Source organism: Echinops telfairi, unplaced genomic scaffold, assembly GCF_000313985.2.
Source record: "Echinops telfairi isolate 266 unplaced genomic scaffold, ASM31398v2 ScPeMD7_7425;HRSCAF=8463, whole genome shotgun sequence".
In the NCBI taxonomy this organism is placed as follows: Eukaryota; Metazoa; Chordata; class Mammalia; order Afrosoricida; family Tenrecidae; genus Echinops; species Echinops telfairi.
Window position 1 is genome coordinate 2,933,559 of NW_022111325.1, and position 21,115 is coordinate 2,954,673.

The 21,115-nt window shown below is 46.7% G+C and overlaps 2 protein-coding genes and 1 non-coding gene across 3 annotated transcripts in view; all 3 read right to left on the reverse strand.

The window, feature by feature from the left end:
- Nucleotides 1-270, reverse strand: part of LOC101647585 (glycosylated lysosomal membrane protein) — a 3,492-nt gene extending 3,222 nt beyond the window's left edge. The window contains exon 1 of the mRNA XM_004714703.2: nucleotides 142-270. Within this exon, the coding sequence (XP_004714760.1) occupies nucleotides 142-261 (120 nt within the window). The 5' untranslated portion in view covers nucleotides 262-270. The remainder of the gene's footprint in view (nucleotides 1-141) is intronic.
- A 3,396-nt stretch (nucleotides 271-3,666) lies between these two features.
- CCT3 (chaperonin containing TCP1 subunit 3) lies at nucleotides 3,667-20,502 on the reverse strand. The gene is made up of 14 exons (XM_004714706.4): nucleotides 20,374-20,502; nucleotides 18,500-18,561; nucleotides 16,193-16,243; nucleotides 16,038-16,100; nucleotides 15,528-15,624; nucleotides 11,471-11,588; nucleotides 9,054-9,240; nucleotides 8,262-8,411; nucleotides 7,233-7,365; nucleotides 6,983-7,064; nucleotides 5,781-5,961; nucleotides 5,188-5,433; nucleotides 4,783-4,914; nucleotides 3,667-3,993 (listed from the first exon to the last, which is right to left on the reverse strand). The coding sequence occupies exons 1-14, from the start codon at nucleotides 20,402-20,404 to the stop codon at nucleotides 3,889-3,891; spliced, it is 1,638 nt and encodes a 545-aa protein (XP_004714763.1). The 5' UTR covers nucleotides 20,405-20,502; the 3' UTR covers nucleotides 3,667-3,888.
- Nucleotides 13,433-13,567, reverse strand: LOC115872579. Its single transcript, XR_004047939.1, has one exon. It is a non-coding gene; the product is annotated as a small nucleolar RNA SNORA5 (small nucleolar RNA).
- Nucleotides 20,503-21,115: the final 613 nt, after the last annotated feature.

Here is a 21,115-nt window from a genome sequence, read left to right on the forward strand (position 1 = left end):
GCATCACGGCTTCTCATCGCTGGTTACCTCCCCTCGCGGGCCGCCACCGTTTAAGGAAGCCTTGACTTTGCCCCACATTCCAGCCAGCCCACTTAAGGTAGCATTTCCGACACGCTCTGTCCCTCAACACGGAGCCCTCACCTGGCGGGTCTCCTCTCCCAGCAGGCCAAGCGGAGCTGCAGACAGAAGGAGGCTCACGAAGAGCATGGGGCTAGGGGTACAGCGCCCCCAACCCCAGCCGGGCTCCCTAGAGCCGCGCATGCGGTCCGACTTCCGAAGAGGCCCCGGAAAGTCAGGTGACTCACATTCAGCTGATCCCTTTAATGGGCGGAGTCGCCACACCAGCTCTTAAAGAGACCGCCTCCCGAAACTCAGACAATACCTTCGTGCAAGCCAGACAGCTCCCATCAGATGTGGACATGAAAGGGTTCAAGATCCAAATGGGATTTTGAGAATGATGAGGGCAACGAATGTATAAGTGTGCTTTACACAATTGATGTATGTATGTATGGATTGTGCTAAGAGTTGTATGAGCCCCAATAAAATGATTAAAAAAGATCCAAATGGGGTGCCAATCAAAGTCCGTGGGAGAAACTGCACCCCAGAGGGCTCTTTTGTCCATCTGATATTCATTTGAACTTTCACATAGGCAGGCTTTTATCCTGAAGGGTTAACAATTTCATTGTGGGGATGATAGGCTCTAAAAACAGGGTCTTGTCAAAAGAGGAAAGGGACCCTAGCTGGTTGATGCACTTTTTGTTGTCCCTCCCTCCCTCCCCCCAGTCTTTTTTCCTTTCGACTTAATAATACCCACTGCCATCAAGTCCCTGTGGACTCCCTAGGAAGGGGCCTTATATCGTTAGGGGTGCAGCCTCATTTTTCTCCCAATAATACATACATACAGAACATAACCCAGTAGGTATCAGTCGTACCCAAACCAGCAACCGGACTCCTTCAGTGGTAGTGGGGGTGGTGTCGGGGAATCTCTTTCTGATGTATCCTTCTAAATATATTGTCTGCAAGGTCAAGAATAGGTACTGTATTTAAGTAAGTACTGGGCAGGGATAGCACCTGAATTGTTTCATTGAAGAGATTGAGTACCGTTCCCTATCCATATACTTGAGCTGCCTCATTCTCCACACTAATGCAGGGGGTATTGTGGGGATCCATCTAACAGAAGCTTGCTGACCGTTTTCACTATTTCCCTGTGGCCAACAATGGAGCAATGTTCCTGCAGCACTTCATGTATTTGCAAGCAAACCCATAGATAGGACCAGCCCAAAGGGCCCCGGGCAGGAAGTTTACACACTGCTTCTCATGTCCACTTCTAGCATCTGCCAGATTGAATTTGGCTTGCTCTCTAAAAGGTAAGCATCTCGTTTTACAGGGCATTCATTTTTGTTATCCTGGGAGCTATGCATATTTTTCCCCCTAAAAGCCCTTTAAGGAAATTCACATTTTGCCACACAGATATTTTAATGTAGTTACATTTCCTGGTAGGCTATGCATTTTTAAATCCTTCCTTTTCTGCCGCTTGTTTTTAGTTAAAAATATCCAGCTGCTTGGAACATAATTGTGCCATATTTATTGCTCTAGCCCAGTGGTTTTCAACCTTCATAATGCCAGACCCTCTCATACAGTTCATGTTGTGGTGACCCCCCCCAACCATAAGATAATTTTCATTGCTACTTCATAACTGTAATTTTGCTACTGTTATGAATCGGGTGACCCGTGAAAAGGTTGAGACCCATAGGTTGACAACCGCTGTCTAGTGGCTACAGTGGGACTCAGTTCCCTCGTTTCTTAGGAAAAACAGTATTTGTATCTTCCAAATGATCAACTCTGAAGAGTGATATAAATAGAAACAAGAATCTTACCTGAGTAGAGGGTTTGGCCAATCAGAAAATCAAACCTTTCTCCATCCAGATTTTTTTTGCTTTGTGGGGGAAAAAGAAAGGATTTGACTGAATCTAGTCCTTGACAATGTTAGACCAACAGAAGCCCAGGTGGCAAATTTTGTGTTCATGAGTTGTCTCGTGCACAGGGTTCAAATAAAACAGAAGTTACTTCGGCTGGCCTTTGAACTCAGTTAAACTTAGGCCTCAGGAAGGAGGGGTTTTGAAAGCCTAAAGGAATACAGGTGAACAGAACAGGCCAGTGGATTATGGGTTCAGAAGAGGCAGTGCAGGTTACTTCTCTTAGTAACAGTTACTCATCACCTGTTGACATTTTTTGTGTGGCTTGAGCAAGTTTACAGAGCAAACTAGTTTCCCATTCAGTGGTTGATACATTGTGTCTCAAATCTCACAGCACACTTCCCACTTCCTCCCTGGGCTCCCCACGCTTCTTTCCTGCCCTTCTGGTCTCCGCTGGTTGCGCACGTTCCTCTCAGGTGTGGTTGTTCAGGTGGGCTTATTTGGGAGCCACGTGTGCAGTGGAAGGCCCTCGCCTAGAAGCTCTAGGGAAGATGTGGCTTCCATAAAGATTACATATAGCCTTGGAAACACTCAGAGTTGGCGTCGACAGTAGTGGTTTTAGCTTGGGAGTAAGAGCTGAAGGCTTTAGACCGTGCTAAGCAGGAAGTTACCAGATTGGTTGTTGAACAGAGCATAGAGGGTCTCAAGTAGTCCTCACGAGTCCTTTTCTCACACCTGAAGTTGTCCGTATAGCAGACTGCATATGAATTCTGGGTGTCCCATTTACAGTGTTTGACCCTTAGACTTTCTACTTCAAATTCTTCATTATAAGTTAAGGGGATATTACCTACCTGAAAAGGTTGTGAGGTTTAAATGAGTTAATAAAGGGATTTTAACATCTGCTACATAGTAGGTATTGTGTTTTAGTGATTATTTTCTACCTAGTAGTTCAACTTAGAACCTGACTAAGCCCTAGTTCAGGGAGGAGATAAATAGGGCTGAAGGTGTGACTCAGAAAAGACAAAGAGGTGGGTGGAATGCCCAGAAGCCAAGAGGAAGAACAATGAAGAAATTAAAGGCACATCCCTCACAAGCCTCCAGCACCACTACTCAGATCTTTACCCCCTGGATAACAACAAAGCCTTGTTTCTGCTAGCTCGGTGGCAGAGGGCCATGGTGACACACCTTGGCATGAGAATAGGCAGCAGGTCATGTCGTTTGGCATCACAAAGAACACTATTAAGAGCACTGAAGGTAAGCCGGTTGATTCTGAAAGCTCCTGAAAATACCAAAAAGGGAGTAAGGGAGAAACTGTTTTGAAACTGTGTGTGGCAGGGGCTGTACAACAGTGCTTGCTATGACTGAACTACGGAGTGGCAAGATGTCTGGATTAGGTGCAAATAAAACAACCTGAGAGAAAGGGGACAGTCGGAAGCCCTAGCACCTGCTGGGTATGGCACTCTGGAGCCTCGGTGGTTGGAAACACCCATGTTTGGACAGGTTTCTCCTGTTCTTTGGGTGGTGAATGCAAAAGGGTGCCCTTAAACTTCATGTTCTTTTATCACCAAAGGGCCCCCCCAATCTAGATCTGCCGAGAAGCTGGAGGGCCAGCCCTTCAGGAAGGAAAAGAAGGCAGACAGCTCATGACCTCACTCCCAGCTCCCTCCTCCCCAGCAAGGCTTCCTGTCCCTTCCTTCTTTGCCAGCAGGTAGAGATGTGACCCAAGGTTGAAAAACACATAACAACGGTCTCAAATGACTTAGATTTAATCATCGGAAGCAAACTAAATGGGAAGCTGACAATGGAGAATTATGTGTCAGTGCCTTTTGCAAACTGAGCCAGGACAGAAGGGACTGGGGGCTGCCCCCAACCCGATCCCCTTCCAAACAAAGACGTCCACAGTGGCCTTGGCCTCTGGCTCAGGGACGGAGGAGGCGGTGCAGGCTGCGTGTTGAGTCGGCTTGCCCAGCACTCACTCCTGGCCAGCATCAGGAGCCCCTCCTTGCCGGTTCTGGTCATCGCCCTTCTTCTTGTGGCCTGAGACGATGTCATCAATCCGCAGCAGCAGGACTGCCGTCTGGGAAAAAACCATAGCCCCAAAAAGGTTAGCCGAAAAGAGAAGGACATTTATTTCCTTTTAACCACATCACCTAGCTCCTTCCACCAAGTTACCATTCTATCTGAAATCTACCGTTCCAGCGTCTTGAATATAAACTGTGCTTCTCCCTAAACAAAAGGGATGAAGCTTATGTTATGCTGTTAGCCCCCTCCCGTTTGTTATGCGCTAAGGACAACAGTAATAAACCCCCACTGCCGTGAGGCCATCCTGACTCACAGTGAAACTACAGGACCACCCAGGACTGCCCCCTAGGTTTCTGACACTCCATCCAGGGGCAGCCAGCCTCGTCCTTCTCCTGTGGAGCAACTGCTGGGGTCTGTGGCACCCACCTGCCTGCGAGCAGCCCAGGGCCCAACCGGCAGCACCAAAGGACCTTTTAGAGCAAGGAGGAGGGAGAGCCTCAAGAGGAGCAGATTCGGGGCAGGGGTCCAAACCAGTTTGAATGGTTCAGTCATGGCAGAGGGAAACGAGCATTCTGGGCTAGCCTGCCTGTGGGATTTTGACTCTAGTGGTCATCATGCAGGGGTGTCTGGCTTATGATGGTATTTTGGCCAGCCGCCATTTTTGAGCTAGGCACCAATACCTGCTTCCTGCCAGGGTCAAAATGGCACTCAAAAAGGATCTGGTTGCTGTTATCAGCCACGACTGAACCGTTGTGATGGTCTGGTTTGGGGGACAGTTTGCCTTCAATATTCCCTCCCTCAAAGACTGGCGCGAACACACTGGTTTCTGCAGTGGGTGCCTCACCTCCACTGCCGTCTTGTATGTTTGTAGCTTCACTGCCAGCGGTTCCCAGATGCCCAGCTCTTTCATGTCCACCAAAGTACCGGTCTCCCCATTCACACCCCAAGTCTCACAGTTCTCCTGGGTGTGCTTGGCCTGCAGGGTAAGGACGCAAGCAGGCGAAGTGAGAGAACAAACACGGGAAAAGCCCGCCGGCATGCAACATCAGGCTGAAAAGGATGCCCACAGGCCTGGACTGGAAAGGGAACAGGGAACATAGTAACAGCAGCAAGTCAGAGACGAGGGGACGGACTTCAAGGAACAAGCCTCCCAGAAACACTTGGACAGACTGGTCGGAACCACCAGCTTAGACCAGACAGACAGCTTTCCTTCTTCCATGGAGCGAGCGAGCGAGAGAGAGGAACTCACCCGAAGGGAGGTGAGCAGACGGATGGTGCTGGCCCCACAGTTCTGGATGAGGGTCCGAGGGATGACCTCTAAGGCCTGGGCAACAGCCCTGTATGGCCACTGCTCCACACCAGTCATGGCCTTGGACTTTTCTGTCAGTGCATGGGCCACGGCCATCTCAGAGGCGCCTCCTCCTGGCACCAGCTGAGGGTCCAAGAGGACATTGCGACACACTTGCATAGCATCCTGGAGGTTTCGCTCCACTTCCTTGGGGGAAACAAACACATACTATGAAGCCAAGGCTCGATGACTCAGGGGCAAACCAGGGCCACCACAGGACTTCCTGAGAGCCAGGGTCAATAAACCAAGGAGGGCGCCGAGAACCTCCATGGGCAGGGCAGGTGTAACCTATGACTGAGTGGTAGGGGTGGGGTATGTGGAGCTAGACTTTCACTGATCCTGCTGGAGCTGTACCCTACGGGGAACTTCCCTTCCCAGGGGTGTCCTTTAGGAGGCTGCAAGGGGAAAAGGGAAGACGTGGAGATTCCCCAGTGAACTCTGAATATGTGCAATGACCTATTCTCTCTGGCGTCCCACTGCCGCAGCTGACTCACCGAGAGGATCTCTTTGCTGGCTCCCCGGAGGAGAATGGTGCAGGCCTTGGGGTCTTTGCACTCAGTGATGAACGTGAAGTACTCATCTCCAATTTTCTTGATTTCCAGGAGGCCTGCTCCTGTCCCGACGTCATCTTCTCTCAGTTCCTCTGGTCTGCTGGCTATCCGGGCCCCACAAGCTCTATTTGGGGGTGAGAGTTGAAGAACCAGATTATATCAGGTACCTGTACAGTCTCCCTTGTCTCTAGGGTCTGTGGCTACGAAGCAGGGTACACGTGATTGCTGAAAACATTTCTACATCACTTGAGAGAATTTGGGTGCATGGTTCTAAAAAAAAGAAAAAACTTTCAAACCGATACAAAGTTTCCTTTAACAAATTTGGTTTTGCCAGATACATTTTGTTGCAAACACAAATGCTACCTAATATCACTTACATATAAAACAAGCAAATGTATGGGGAAAAGATTACCAGTGGCTCTACCTGGGCCACCAGGAGTCGGCAGTTGCTTGGACGGCGGGGGGTGGCTTACAGGAGGGCCTGTAATCTGTGTTCATGGTGACAACATGATTTGAAAAGGGCAGTAGTCATGGTTGCACAACATGAAGAATATGATCAATGTCACTGAATCATACATGCAGGAATACAGACTACACTGGCAAGTGTCCACTTATCGCCTCACAATTAAAACAACAACAAAACAGCCAGAAGGAGTGCCATCTGTGAAGAGACATTGGCAGGTGTGGAGACGCAATCTAAAGCTACATAAACACGTGGGAGGACGCAAAATCGAAGAACTGGGCTCTGCTCCTGCATTCACAGCCACCCAGTACAGACTACTCTGGAAAACTCCTTCAGAAGAAGCGCATCGTGACAGCTTAGTTCATGCAGAGTCACACGGTGACCAGAGAGAGGGCGGCTTTCACACAATGAAGCAACGTAATGGACACCTGCCCGGGAAGTGATCACAGATCTCAACCACAACGCAGAAGAGGCTCCGGCAGTGGGTAACTGCTGGGCTAGGGTGCTTGAGGGCGGGATGGGAGACAGGCAAACCCAGACACTCTCTCCACCTAAAACTGACCTGGCTGGTTGTACCCTTCATTAAGCCTTTTCAGATAACGATGTCAATGACTACACTAGACAAACACAAAATTGACAGCCATGGGAAGGGAAAAGCAGTATTTTAACCTGGCCTACTCACCTGGCGATGCGATTGTTATCTGTCTTCCGGACTCTGCGAATGGCTGTAATATTGGCCCGCATGAGGTAGTGCTGCGCTAGATCTGCAAACCCCAAAGCAGAAGTGTGAAGCTGGAAGCAAGGACTCTGGATTCGGGCCTGGTCTCCCCAACGTACCCTAGTCATGACACATTCACTGCGTTCGTTCGGATTACACCCCCACATTCACCACTTCTACTTCCTCAGAGGCAGGCGGGGCCACGGAGCCCTACCTGAGATGCCCTTTTCCGTGATGACAACGTCGGGCTTCAGCTGGATGATGTCCTCACAGAGCTGCTGGATGTATTCCTCTTCCATTTGGAGGATTCGGGAGAAGTCTTCCTCTCGTGTGATCTCGATGTCAGTCTGTGTGGCAAAGCAAACGAGCACATTAAGGAACTGCTGAATCCGTTACGCTGTAAAGGCCTCTCCAACTATTACACCCATCATCCAGTCCTCAGATCCAGAAAATCCAAGTAGAATGCTATCACTTCACTAGGTTAAGGTGCAGCTTCCATCTAGTTCAACCTCTCCATTTCGTCATGAAGCATCAGGAACTCAGTGCCGCGCCAATCAGTGGAGCAGGCCTAGAAAGGTCTCTGGCCACCCAATTCAGTGTTACTTCCGTCCAGCCATTGCGCCCACTATTTTTAGCCTCAGTTCTTTCCCTCGGTTAAATCTTGATTCTTGTTCTCAGGATCAAGCAATTCAGACTCAGTGGGCACAGGACAGGACAGGACAGAAAACGACCACCACATGGTGATTCCTAGGCTCCCATCTTTGCGGGACCAGAGCACCCTGTCTTTTCTCCTAGAAAAGTGGGCTGGAACTGCAGACTTTTCGTCAGCAGTTGAGTACTTAGAGTTGAGCACTGTTTAATAAGAGTCAGTGACTCTGTATCATCGGCGGATGAAGCCTGGGAGTCTCGTGGCCTCTGGCAGTTCTCCTGCAGCACTCGGAACTAACAACGCCAACCCTATGCTCTCCTGATGTGCTAGGGAAGGTGACTGGATGTGGAAGGCAAACCAGCACCGGTTCCAATCCTGATTTGTGTATCTCAGGTCAGTAACCTAATTTCTCTAAGCTTCAGATCTCTCACCCGTAAAAGAGTCAATACCAACTATTTTTAAAGGCTGGCTGGCTGAAGCCGAGAGAATGTGTGCAAAGAGCATTAATGCCAAGAGCAGGCACACAACTACCACCCATTATTTACCTGGGCCTACCAGGAGCTGGAGCCTCACAGGCACTTTGAGGAGTCTCACCTGGCTTTCTCCCTTCTTGTACTCCAGGGAGGAGTCCAGCAGCACGATGCGGGGGTTCTTGATAAAGCGCCGCATGCGAGGATGTGTCACATCCTTGTTAATCATGACTCCGCGTAAGACACAGGAATCTTCAATGATGCCCCCCGGTATCTGCGCGAAAGAAAGGAGCCAACTTCTCAACCTCTTCCCCGCGGTTATTTTTCACGTACCTTTCCTCCACGAGGAGCCCAATCCTACAGTGTTACAACCACATTTTCTCCTTCACTAGGAAGCACGCTAGTCTGGGGCCATGCCATCGGTTTGGAGGTCAGCTGAGCCCAGAGAAGTTCAAAGATTTGAAAAGATTCGAAAAAAGGGCTCAAGGTTCTTCTTCCTTTAAAGACATGCTCACAGAAATGTATGCTTGTGGCACCACCTACTGGCCATAAACAGTTACGGCTACTTTTTATCTCCCGTTTACTGAAGACCTTTTGCCGTCATAAATGTGAGGACCTGATTAGCACACGTCTACAGCTTTTGTTAAGATTCACATCCTGACAGTGCTGATAAGTGTGCAAACATGGAACACCAAAAAGTCTTTCCCTGGACCTGGCACATCTGATGTAGGCAGCGGCAGCAGTTACGGCAACACCACCACGTCTGGAAGTTCTTGACTTCCCTGTAGGGTTTAGCTTTCTAGGCGTTCTTTCTGGTTCTAACTGAAGATCTCTTGTTCGGATTTGAACCTATTTCCTCAAGTGGATGGCACATGCTATGAAGTAATTTGTCTCCAAAGTACACAGGAAGCATTACCTTCTCCACTCTAGCGTATTTCTTGATGTCAATCTCCTTCCGCCCGTTCTCCTCACACTGGACAGTTTTGACCGCATCCAGGGCTATGTTGCAAGCCAAGCTGGCCCACCGACTGATGGCTTTGGTGGTGATGGAGCTGTTGATGATGTTCAGCATCATGTCACGGTCATTGATGTCGACAGGAGTACTAGGAATACAGAGATAGGGAGCAGGCTCAGCAGGGATCTGGGCTACTCAAAGACAACTCCCGTCTCTATCTTGAGACTGCCCTCGGCCGAGACACAGAGGCAGGGGCATCTGCTCCTTTGTGGAGAGCTATAAGGAGCACGGTGAGGTACACTTAGACATCTAGCTTCCACTCCTCAAAGGTAATTCAGAATGCCTCCGTTATCTTCCCCATGGGACAACTCTTCATAAAGAGGTTAGGTGAAAACTAATTTACCCTTTCCTTCTGCTTCTACCTTTGAAGACTTGGACCAGACACATTTCGTCTGACATCTTCTCCCCTAACAGCAAATTCTGTGAGTGCCTCTTGAGAGTCCCCACCAGTTTGCACTAGCTTCATTTTGAACACTGACCAACTCTCTTCTCTCTAGAGTTGTAATACGTGGTGCGAAATGGTGACTGGCTGCTCCCTCCCACAAGATGATAGCGTCTGAGGTCGAAAGCGGTCAGAAGAAAAATGAGAAAGAGCTACAGAAAGGTGGCCGGACTGCGCCCTGTCAAAGGTAGGCACTGCATCAACAGTTCCCACCGAGTTCCGGCTCTCACAAGTTTCACTGTCTTCAGCACCATAAAAAGAAGTCCGAGAGACCTTGAATAACATCTAGCCCAAACGCTCACCCACTGTGGGCTCTTTTGTGGCAGTGCAAGACACACACAACACACCAGTAAGTAGTTGTTCAGTTATAGATTTGAAAAGAGGCAAGCTTTCCAGAAGTGTTATCTAAGAGAAATTACACTGATCTACAGAAGCAATTATTACAGAACCCCTGAATGACCCAGTTTCACACACTCACTAAAAACTTTGGACACTTCCAACATTCTTGCGTATTTTTTTCACATCAAACACTTCATTCTCTAAGAGTCTTAAACAAGAGACGTCACTATATACTTCCTATTTCTTCAGTGGGCAGCCTAAAACAAAACTCACCAAGACGCTAAACAGCTATGTGCCCTGTGATCTCACCATGTTAAACAAACTAACAAACAACCTTTTTTTATTTTTTCAAACAAAGTTTTAATCATAGGCACTACTTTTTGAGACATCCCATTATGCCACGATTTAACTAATATTCTCCAAAGTTAAAAATCATGTATTTTTATACTCTTTTCATTGTCCAGTTAGCAAATGCAAACTAATGGTTAGGTTCTTCGATTATGAGGCAGGCTCCAAACAGCACTTTCAGCCTGGACTTCGGATGTTAGTGGGAACCTGCTCTCATCCCACACGGTACTTTCTCGTACAGATTTAACTCCGCAACACCACACTCCTGTCGGCTCTGCACTCTTGAAAGGGGCAGAGTTTATTTACTATATTCCCGTGCAGTGCTGACATGGAAACTTGCAGACAACGTGCAAGCAAAAGATATTTTCAAGACCTAATCCTAGCTCTTCTTTAGATCTCTATGTTCCGATCGCGTGCCATTTCCCAGGACTTCTATTTTTAGCTCCCTTTAAAAACAACAAACAAAAACATGCTATTGTAGTCTGGGTGGCGTTGACAGAGCACGTTATTTTCCACGTAACAATCAGACTTTTGTTTTGTGACAGTAGTTGCAACGGTGCTTTCCCCTCCTTCCCTGCGCTCCTCAGTCCCTCACCCATCTTCGCTGCCCCCTCCTGTCCCCGGAACTTTATTTTTGGCAAATGCTGTCAGTTTGGTCGCATGTAGCTGACTGTTCTGTGAAGTATTCCTCCTGGCTGTTACTGTTCACTTTACAGACTTGTCTATTTGGCTGAAAGGTGATCTCTGGGGGTGGGTTCAGTTTCAGGTTATAAGGTTTGTTGAAGGGCCATAGTCAATCTTGAGGTTTCTCCCACCAATCTCTATCCGACTAATAATGCTGTTCTTTTTTCAAAAAGATGATTTTAAAAATTGTGTTGTGCTCAGGACCTCTGTGGTGACCCCAACTAGAGTGGTCGGCTGTGGCAGCCGAGCACGGTCTAGTCCTCTGGTCTCAGACCAGTGGAGGCGGGAGCATGCGTCCCATTTGTCCTTTGTACTCACTGCTTCCTTGAGTCTCTGACTGTCTTCACTGTTTGGTCCAATCAAGAAAGGACCCAAAGTTGTACCTTTGACGGCTCCCTCCTCACACAAAGTAACACAAAAAATATAAACCACTGATGTGTGGATGTGTGCAGTGCCTGGCTGGCCTCCCAGAAGAGCAAGCACCTGTTCCTGGCCCTGCCAATACCTGATTTTCTTAAGGGTGCTGATCATATCATCCAAAGCCTTCCGGTAAGCACTGATCACCACTGTCGGGTGCATCTGCTGCTCTAGGAAGTGCTCAGCCACCGACAGCATTTCCCCTGCTGCAGAAGGATAAAAACACAAAGTTAACCTTATGTGCTCTGGTGGCCTGTCTGCTTTGATGTTGAAAACGACACCACCAGTCTTTCTAATTCCAGCAAGACCACCCACCATAGACAGATTCAGCAGAACTTCCATATTAAGACCGATTAGGAAAAAAGGAATGGCCATCTAGTTTCTGATGGTCTATCATCCAATATACATGTGAAAAACAAAAATAACAAAAAACCTCCAACGGGTAGGGAAATGTGGGGAGAGGGGTGGTGTTGGGGGAAGAACCTGTGGGGAAGGGAGAGAGCAGTCAGTGTAAGATATGAAAATACAATAATTTATCAAGGGGTCATGAGGGTGGGAGTGGGAGAGGGAGGGTAAAAAGAGAGCTGATACCAAGGACTCAAATAGAAAGTACATGTTTAGAAAATGATGATGGCAACCTATGTACAAATATGATGATGGATGATTATAAGAGCTGTAAGAGTCCCCAACAAATTCTTAAAAACAAAAAACCCTCTTACAACCTAACAACAAAAAGGTAAAGCAAACTGCCCAATCAAAAAACAGGCAAGGAATCGAACGTTTTATCAAAGAAGACATTCAATGGCCAACAAGCACAAGCTATTCATAGAGCCATTAGAAATGCAACTCATCGAGGCGTTGCTACCTCCTTTCCATTAGAGTAGCCACACCAGAGTTGATGCCAACTCCTGTGGCCCTTACAGGGGTCTGAGACTGGGGTCTTGCTGCAAGCAGACAGCTCACCATTTTCCTGCAGAGAGGTCGACAGATTTGAACTTCGGACCCTGTCTGTGGTTAGCAGCCCAATGCTTAATCCACAGTGCCGCCAGGGCTGCTTCCCTATCAGGATAGCAATGCTTATTTCAAAACAACCACCGCCAAGGTTGTAGACACTGTAGAATGGTTGGTAGGGTCTCGGCTGACAAGTCTCAAACGTCCGACCAAGAACCACAATCGGACCCGCAACCCCAAGCCTAGCTCCACACCTACACGCCAATGTTCACAACAGTGTATCAGTGCTGATTGGGCACAAATGTACATATACACACAGTGAGACCAATCAGCGTTAAAGAAACACCATTTGCAAAAAGATTATACTGGACAAATTCATATTTCTATGAAAAAGCAACTGCACAAAGCACAAAAATGACTAATGGTTATCAGAGTTGGGGGGAGTAATTTGTGCTTAGGGGTCACTGAGTTTTTGTTACGGTGGTAGAATTATTTGGAAAAGGACAGTGAAAATGGTTACAGAACTACAAATGTAACCAACATCGCGGACTTGTAGAAATGATTGAAACGGTGTATATTGTGCATCATAGGTTTTCACCACAATTACAAAACCAAAACAACTTATACATCACAACAGACTATTGTCTGGTGTATTGCTGGAGCAGGGGTCCTCAAACTTTTTAAACAGGGGGTCAGTTCACTGTCCCTCCGACCCGTTGGGAGGGCCGGACGATAGTTTTTAAAAAACTATGAACAAATTCCCATGCACAGATCTTATTTTGAAGTAAAAAAACGGGCCAAAAACACCCGCCAGGCCGTATAAATGTCCTCGGCGGGCCGCATGTGGCCCCCGGGCCGTAGTTTGAGGACCCCTGTGCTGGAGGATGAAGCCCCATGCCAGAAGGCACCACACAACAGCCCCAGTTGCAACACATCAAGAAAATGAAGATGGTGCAGGGGCTCACACTAAAATAAGACTGCTGCAATTTGGAGCCACCTTGAAAGCAACCAACGTCACTATTCTACAGTTTACACTTTGTACAAGCAAATTCACTAAGCAAACATCCTTACCTGATCTATTTTATTATTACTTCTTTCTTCATGTCTGTAACAAAATTTATCCCTGAGCCTCAGCAGAGAGGAACAGGGCCCATGAGTTACAGTGTCTCTGTGGCAGCCTTTTGGGCCAGTGCCGGCCATGGGAAAGGCAGGCACTGAATTTGACACAGCTGCAGAGATCTATTCCAAATGGTCAAAGATTGATCCCCAGTTTACCTGTGGGTCCTGATATTTCTAACTAAACATGCTCGTGTTAAAAATATAAAAACAAAGGAGGGAAAAACAAACAAAATTCCCCAAGATTCTAAAATAGAAAGAAAAATACATGAAGAGAAATTGACATGCTTGGAATTACTGTAACATCTACGGATCCAGTCAAACTACAAGTACTTAAAAACCTAAAGGAAAAACTTTATACTTAGAAGACCAACCATAAAAATGTGCAAAATGTCCTCTGCGTAGGGCATTAGTGATATAAAGTCCATCTTCTTCTAATTTCTTGCACACGCGTGACTAAACAAGCTTAAACGGACATGTAGATATCCTAATGCAAAAAGTCCTTCACTCAAATTGTCCATGTTTGACCTCTACACTGCATTCCAATTCCTGAGTAACTATCGTGCATATTAAAGATTGATAAATATTTTAGAAGATAGTTGATAAGATGACTTAGAAAAGGATGTGCTCTGTTAAGTTAGAACAGTAATACAGAAACAAAGGTATCTTTAAGTATGTTCAAGTTTAGGATTTTTTAATCACCCTTAAAATCTAAGAAACCTAGAATCATGGGTTATCGAATTCCAGGAAATTCAACTATATAACATTATAGAGTTCTGCCTGGTATCTAACCTTAAATTTTACAAATGAAACAATGAATCAAAAGGTAAGATTAAGTGCAAAGCCTTTTCTCCTACTTCATTCTAAGGTGAAGATGCCATCCACGTTTTTCTTTAACGTTCAGAACGCAACTCACTGAGTCAATGCTGGTCTACAGCTACCCCATGAGCAGGGCAGAACTGCCCATGTGGGTCTGGTTTCTGAGGCTGTCTGTAAGGGGCAGAAGGTCTTGTTCTCCTCTCCGGGAGGGGCTTGTGGTTTTGAACTAACCTAGTGGTTAGCAGCCCAATGAGTAACCCACCACACTACAAGGGCTCTTTAAATCTCAGAACTAAAAACAACAAAACTCACTACCTTCGAGTCAGTTCTGATTCTGGTTGACCCTAGAGGACAGGGTAGACTTGTCCTTGTGAGTTTATCACTCTTTACAGGAGTAGGAAACCTCACCAGCGCTGGGCTTTTGAATCTCTGACCTTGTGGTTAACTGCCCAACTGGTAACCACTGTAAGTACCAGAGCTCCTCAAAGTTCAGAACTAGCCATGTAATTCTCAATACTCCAACGAATTGGTTTTAATGTAAAGAACTGTGATTAGTAACTCAAGTCAAATTTCCACCCCACTCACTTTGATGACACAGCCCAAGGCAATAAACATAATTTAAGGTGTTGCTTAAAAACAATCCTATTATAATTTTGTTGTAAGGGCTCTATCATCTTGGGCATGTGGGTCAACACTATAAATTTGCATCCATTAATTTAAAACAGTATTTTTCTCGTTCTCTACCAATCTGTTGCTGCAATTTTAAAAAATGCAAGAAAAAGAATGTTGGGAAACTAATTGTGATAGCAATTGTACAATTCTGCTTGATGTGTTCGAATTACGCAGTGATATGACATATATTAATTCCCCATAAATAACAAATAAATGAGACCAAGAAATGTGAGGGTGGGGGATGCTACAATCATTCTGACATCAATCTGAATCCTATACAAGCAACAATTCTCAGTCAAAGTATATGTAAAGTTTTCTGGAGCGTGATCTTTTTATGATCCCACACAAAAGAAAAAGATTAGTTATTAAAACTAAGAATGTTAGTTATTTCACTTAAATTTGCACAGCTCACATTCTGTACTGTTCTATACTGATTAGGGAGAATACATGGAAAGTTAATATGCTACTCACTTATTTATAGTTACAGGATCATTAAAAGAATTTCCTTCTCAAAATACAACACATTTCTAACAAAAATGTTCACATTTCAACCCCATTTTCTTAACTGCCTCCTAATCTCCTCTTACCAAGAATGATTACTGATGTTGTCCCATCTCCAACCTCTTCATCCTGGGTCCGGCTAATTTCAATCATAGACTTGGCTGCTGGATGCTGAACTTGAATCTGAAAGGAAAATGTAGACTGTCATTAAATGGCCCCTACTACTTGGACCAACTCGTGAGCTTCTTGCTTCCATACTTACTTCCTTACCACACTCAGGAAACTTTTAAAATACCCTAGCACCCCCCCCAGCACCACACACACACTACCTAACCAAACTAGGTTCTCAAGTGCCTTTCTGTTAGGCAAAAGGCATTATGCTAGCTCAAAGATCCAAAACTCCTCCAGGGCAGAACAGCACCTTTTATCTTACTTACTGGAAGCACCGTCTGCATATAGCTATACAAATTCTATATATGAGGGGTTTCAAAAAGCTTGTGGAAAAAATGGAATTAAAAGACATGGAATTTTTCCATGAACTTTTGGAAGCCACCTTGTATTTATAAACTATTTTTAAAACAAAATGAAATGTGCACCTCTCGAAGAATGGCATTGCCATCATTGGTCATCACAATGCCTCCCATTGGGTCCAAAAGCATCTAAAACAAAAGCAAAAGTTATTATTTGAGTGTCCTGGAAAACCGAAAGGGAACATTTGGAATTGAAGAGCTTTAGGCTGAGATAAGCCTACCTTCATCATGGACTTGGGTCCCAAACATGTTCGGATGATATCTGCAATAGTCTAATGGAAAGAAAGCATAACGCATGTAAGCACAAAACAGTGGCCAGCGTTTCGGGGGCGGGAACAGAACAACATACAGTGCTTTAATTCAAACAAGGACACTTGTAGACTAAGGTTGACAACAACTTGAGACAGTGTGCTCTGTAGCTAGCCACTCCCCCACGCCCTGTAGACAGCTTACAGAGTGAACATCTGTATTATCCATACACACATACATTTTGTAAGAGTAAAGGGAGAATGGCTCTCTGGAATGCTTTGCAGCATTCCAAAACACTTGTAAGTTCACATCAGTGTTCTCCATAGTATTCCACACCACCCACCAAGTGTAGGGCCACTGTCACTCTTTCAGTCAAAAAAATCCAAATAGCTCTCCAGTGCTGCTTCCCGGTTCAGACTAGACCGGAACGTGTACACAGGTGTACAAAGGGATGGGAGCTCACGACACACAGGATCCAGGAGTGGGAATGGTGATACCAGAAGGGTAAGAGGAAGAAGGGGAGAGGAGGGGATAAAGGGGGAACCGATCGCAATAATCGATACATAACCATACACCCCTCTACAGGGGGGAGAACAACAGAAAACATGGGAAAAGGGAGACAGCGTTCGGTGTGAGAGATGAAAATAATAACAATGTACACTCTATCGGGGGCCTATGAGGGTGTGGCGGGGCGGGGAGGGAAAAAAGCTGGTACCAAGTGCTCAATAGAAAGTAAATGTCTAGAAGAGAATGATGGCAACACATGTACAAACATGCCTGATTCAACTGATGTATGGATTGTGGTAAGAGTTGTCCGAGCCCCCAATAAAATGATTTAAAAAAACAAACAAACCCAAATAGCGATCCCACATCTACCGTGGACAATAGGAATACAAAAGGGAACTTATATATAGGCCTTCTTCCTCAAGTAACTCAGTCTAGCCCGGGAGACAAGCAAATGAAACATATTAAAATACATAGCAATAGAATTATATTGAGGTTAAACTATCAGCTGAGTTCAAGAAAACCAACAACTGGGGCTAGGACATTCCCACCTCCAACTCCCCAAACTTGGCAAGTCAACATTTCCTAGCACAATTACACACTCCAGAGCAGTGGTTCTCAACCTGTGGGTTGTGACCCCTTTTTTGGGTGGTGGTGTCAAATGACCCTTTTATATGGGTCACCTAAGACCATCAGAAAACACAATACTTCCAATGGTCTTAGGAACCGACACCCTGCTCGGGTCACATGCAGATATGCCCACATACGAGTACCCAGCGTAAAGACTGTTACCCATACTACACCATGCTTCAAGACAAAATTTAATTTATATGTAAAAAGAAATAAATTTTTCATGATATATAATTACATATTGTTTTGTGATTAATCACTATGCATTAATTATTTTCAATTTGTAACAATGAAAATACATCCCGCATAATCATCAGATAATTTACATTACGATTCATAGCAGTAGCAAATTACAGTTATAAAGTAGCAATGAAAATCATTTTATGGGGGGGGAAGGGAGGAGAAAAATGAGCTGATACCAAGGGCTCAAGTAGAAAGCAAATGTTTGGAGAATGATGATGGCAACAAATGTACAAATGTGCTTGACACAGTGGATGTATGTATGGATTGTGACAAGAGTTGTACGAGCCCCAATACAATGATCTAAAAAAAAGAAAGAGAATAATTTTATGGTTGGGGGTCACAACCTGAGGAACTGTATTAAAGAGTGGAGGCATTAGGAAAGTGGAGAACCACTGCTCTAGAGTCTACAAAGAAATCCTGGTGGAACAGTCAGGTAAGTGCTGGACCTTTAACTATAAGGTTGGTGGTTCAAAGTCAGGAGCGGTTTTATGAAGAAGAGGCTGTATATTCCTGTAATCATTTTGCAAGGCCTTGGAAATCCTACATAGGGTCACCATGAGTCAGAATTAACTCACTGGTGCAAATTTGGGGGTTTTGTGTTTTTTTTGGAGTATGCATGGGAATCAACTCTACAGCAGTCTTGTTTAAAAGTCCGGAGACAGAAACTTACCAAACCCACTGTCATAGAGACAACCCCAACTCACGGCGACCCTATTTAGGGTTCCGGAGTCTGAATCTCTTCGGCACCAGCCTCATCTTCCTCCCAAGGAAGCACGGGCTTTTTGGTCAGCAGCCCACTTAGCCACTAGGGCTGCTCCTTAGGAAACTCACCATTACAAGGGGCTGTAGGAACACTAAGAGCAGCTGGAGGCAAATATACAGACGCTTAAAAGACAGGTTACCTTGGCGGCATTGATGTTTCCAGACTGAACTTTCCTTCCAGATTCACGCTTTGTGTTCTGGCCTAAAACAGGGGAGAAAAAAAATCAAAAACCAAAACTGGGTTTTGGGATTGTTTTAGTGTTCACAAGTTAGCCAACCCCCGATCTTTAAAAACAAGCATACCAGGTTCATGGATGCACACATAGATGAAGCCCTATCAAATGTACCCTTCAGTGTGCACAGCTTAGAACATGTCAGTGGTACCTCAAAAAGGAAATACTGTAAATAAATCTAGGCACTTACCTCTTTCCTGACTACAAGCCCTGGATGCTAGCAAATAACCCACAGCGGTTCAAAATTCTTGGGATCCTCGTCACTCTCGTACTATTCGAATAGCAGGGCCCATAACCGGAGACCCTCAAATGCACCTCAGTGGGAAGGGGAGCACAGGTCAGAGAGGCAAGGGGAAGACTGCATTTCTGGCAGGGGAGAGCCTTCATAGTTTATCACCAAAGTCTCAAAAGGCTGACGATCCCAAGTATGAATCATTGCTTTAGAAGAAAGGGAAAAAGAAAAAAGCGTTCACTTTTTCCTGCTGGTTGGGGGACTGACCACACTTGGGCAGTCCTAGCATAAATGAGAATGTGTCTTTACAGCCTCAAACATGTGCCAGTTTGGAAGAGAAATTATGTAGTTACCCCATGCTTGGAGGCAGTGAGGGTGCCTCCGTGAACTACACACTACCCTAAGAAGCAACTCTGCATTTTAATAGGGAGCCTGATCCATTAGAGCCATTAATGCCAGGGCACAGCCCTGGAATGGGCTACACAAAAGCACCACACATAGCAGGGGCCCTCTTAATGGAGAAGACAAAGCAAGATAACTAACCCACTATAATACCCTATCTATTTCCCTTACCATTTGAATCCAGCAGTCATTCTTTCAGTCCAGTCCTATCGAATGTCAACACTCTCAGGGATGACACACAGGCAATTGGAATTAAAAACCTGCATGGATCTACAGCCCACCAGAAGAAAGGGCGCCCCTCTCCCAAGGCAAAGTCCAATTTCTCTGGAAACAGTTACCTCTCAGGTATATGGAGAGAAAAAAAGTGGATGAAAGTTCTGAACGACATTCTATATACATAAGATGGGAAGGGAGGAGAAATGGCAAGTCAGGCAACCAGCAGATGGGGTTCCAAGATTGTTCATTCATCAGGAGGAAATTGGGGTTATTCCCCAAGAGTGTATATAGAAACCCTGTCCTGTAGTTTGGGGAAAGCTCAGAGGGTTAAGGGGAGGGATCCCCTGGCCAGTGAGGAAAGCAGGGACACCACTTCAGGCACAGGGTTACTGAATGGAAATTCCAGAGGAATTGCTACTAACAAGTAAGTACTGGGAAGTGATCAAGGATTCCACTCGCTGTTTGCCAAGATTGTCTCAAACAGTTTACCCTCCTATCCCAATTAAGCCTCACCGTTCTACAAAGAAATATTCGCTTTGTAACACTGGTCTAAGGACTTCTATAAGGCTAGGCCTAATTTAAAACCTGCTATCTGTTCAGCTACCCCTAGAAAACCGTGCATCGGGATGACGGAAGCGAACCTGGGCCGAGGGTGAGGAGCGGGGCATGGCGTGGGAAGGAGCCCCCGGGGGCGAGGCCACAGAAAGATAGAAGCTCGGCGAGGAAGAGTGTCAGTTGGCGTCTGCAGAAAGAGTGGGAAGAGTTTACAGGGCGAGAAGAGAAAAGCGGGAGAGGCGCTCCTTCTTACAGGAGGGTGACGACTGGGAGGGAGGCTCCGTGGCCGGGCCAGGGCGGGAGGCTGGCTGTACACTGAAAAGTACGGAGGGATGAGAGAAAGAAGGGGCCCTTCCCCGGCTTCCCCAGGACTCACTGAGCACGAGCACGGGACGATGGCCCATCATGGCGGCGCGATGCAGAGCCGGGTACCCTGAGCTAGGGGAACCGGCAGAACCTTCTGGAGAGAGAGAACCAGGGAGAAGCTCCGAAAACGCTGGCTGCTCGAGGCTTACACCTAAACCCGCTACTCTTCAGGCCTCCGCCAATCACCGCGGCCCCTTCCTTGATTAGCACCCAAACAGACCAATGGCACTCTTAGCCCCGCCCCCTACGCAAGGACGGCAGGGCAAGCTAGATAGAGAGCGCGCGATGCTGGCACTGGGAGGGCACTGGCGCTTGCGCGGTAGGATGGCCGCTCCCGGCCGCGTGCGGCGCGCAGCACAGCGCACGCGCCAACGCTCGGACAGTTGGTCGGCAGCCCGCGGCGCATGCGCGTCAACAACTGGGGCGGGTGCTGGGCGTGAGGCTTTGGATTAATTCCCCAGGTGAGGTCATGACAGTATGTCTTGTGCCCGGGTTTCTCTCGGACCGTGAAGGTCAAGGCAGGCGTGCCAGTCCGCACCCTTGCGGCCTCACCAAGGGGAGACGGCGTGGTGGGGGCAGTTCAGGGACGACCTGGCCCGTTAGAAGCGAGTCAGACCGGAGGGACAGTCCCCCGGTCCCTGCAGAGCTGGGCGGGAACGATCCTTTCCCCAGGGCCCTCTGGGAGTTGTGGTTCGTCGTCTCTGGCTCCTTGCTGGGTGGCGCTTTCCCTTCTTAGGCAATGCTGCCTACTG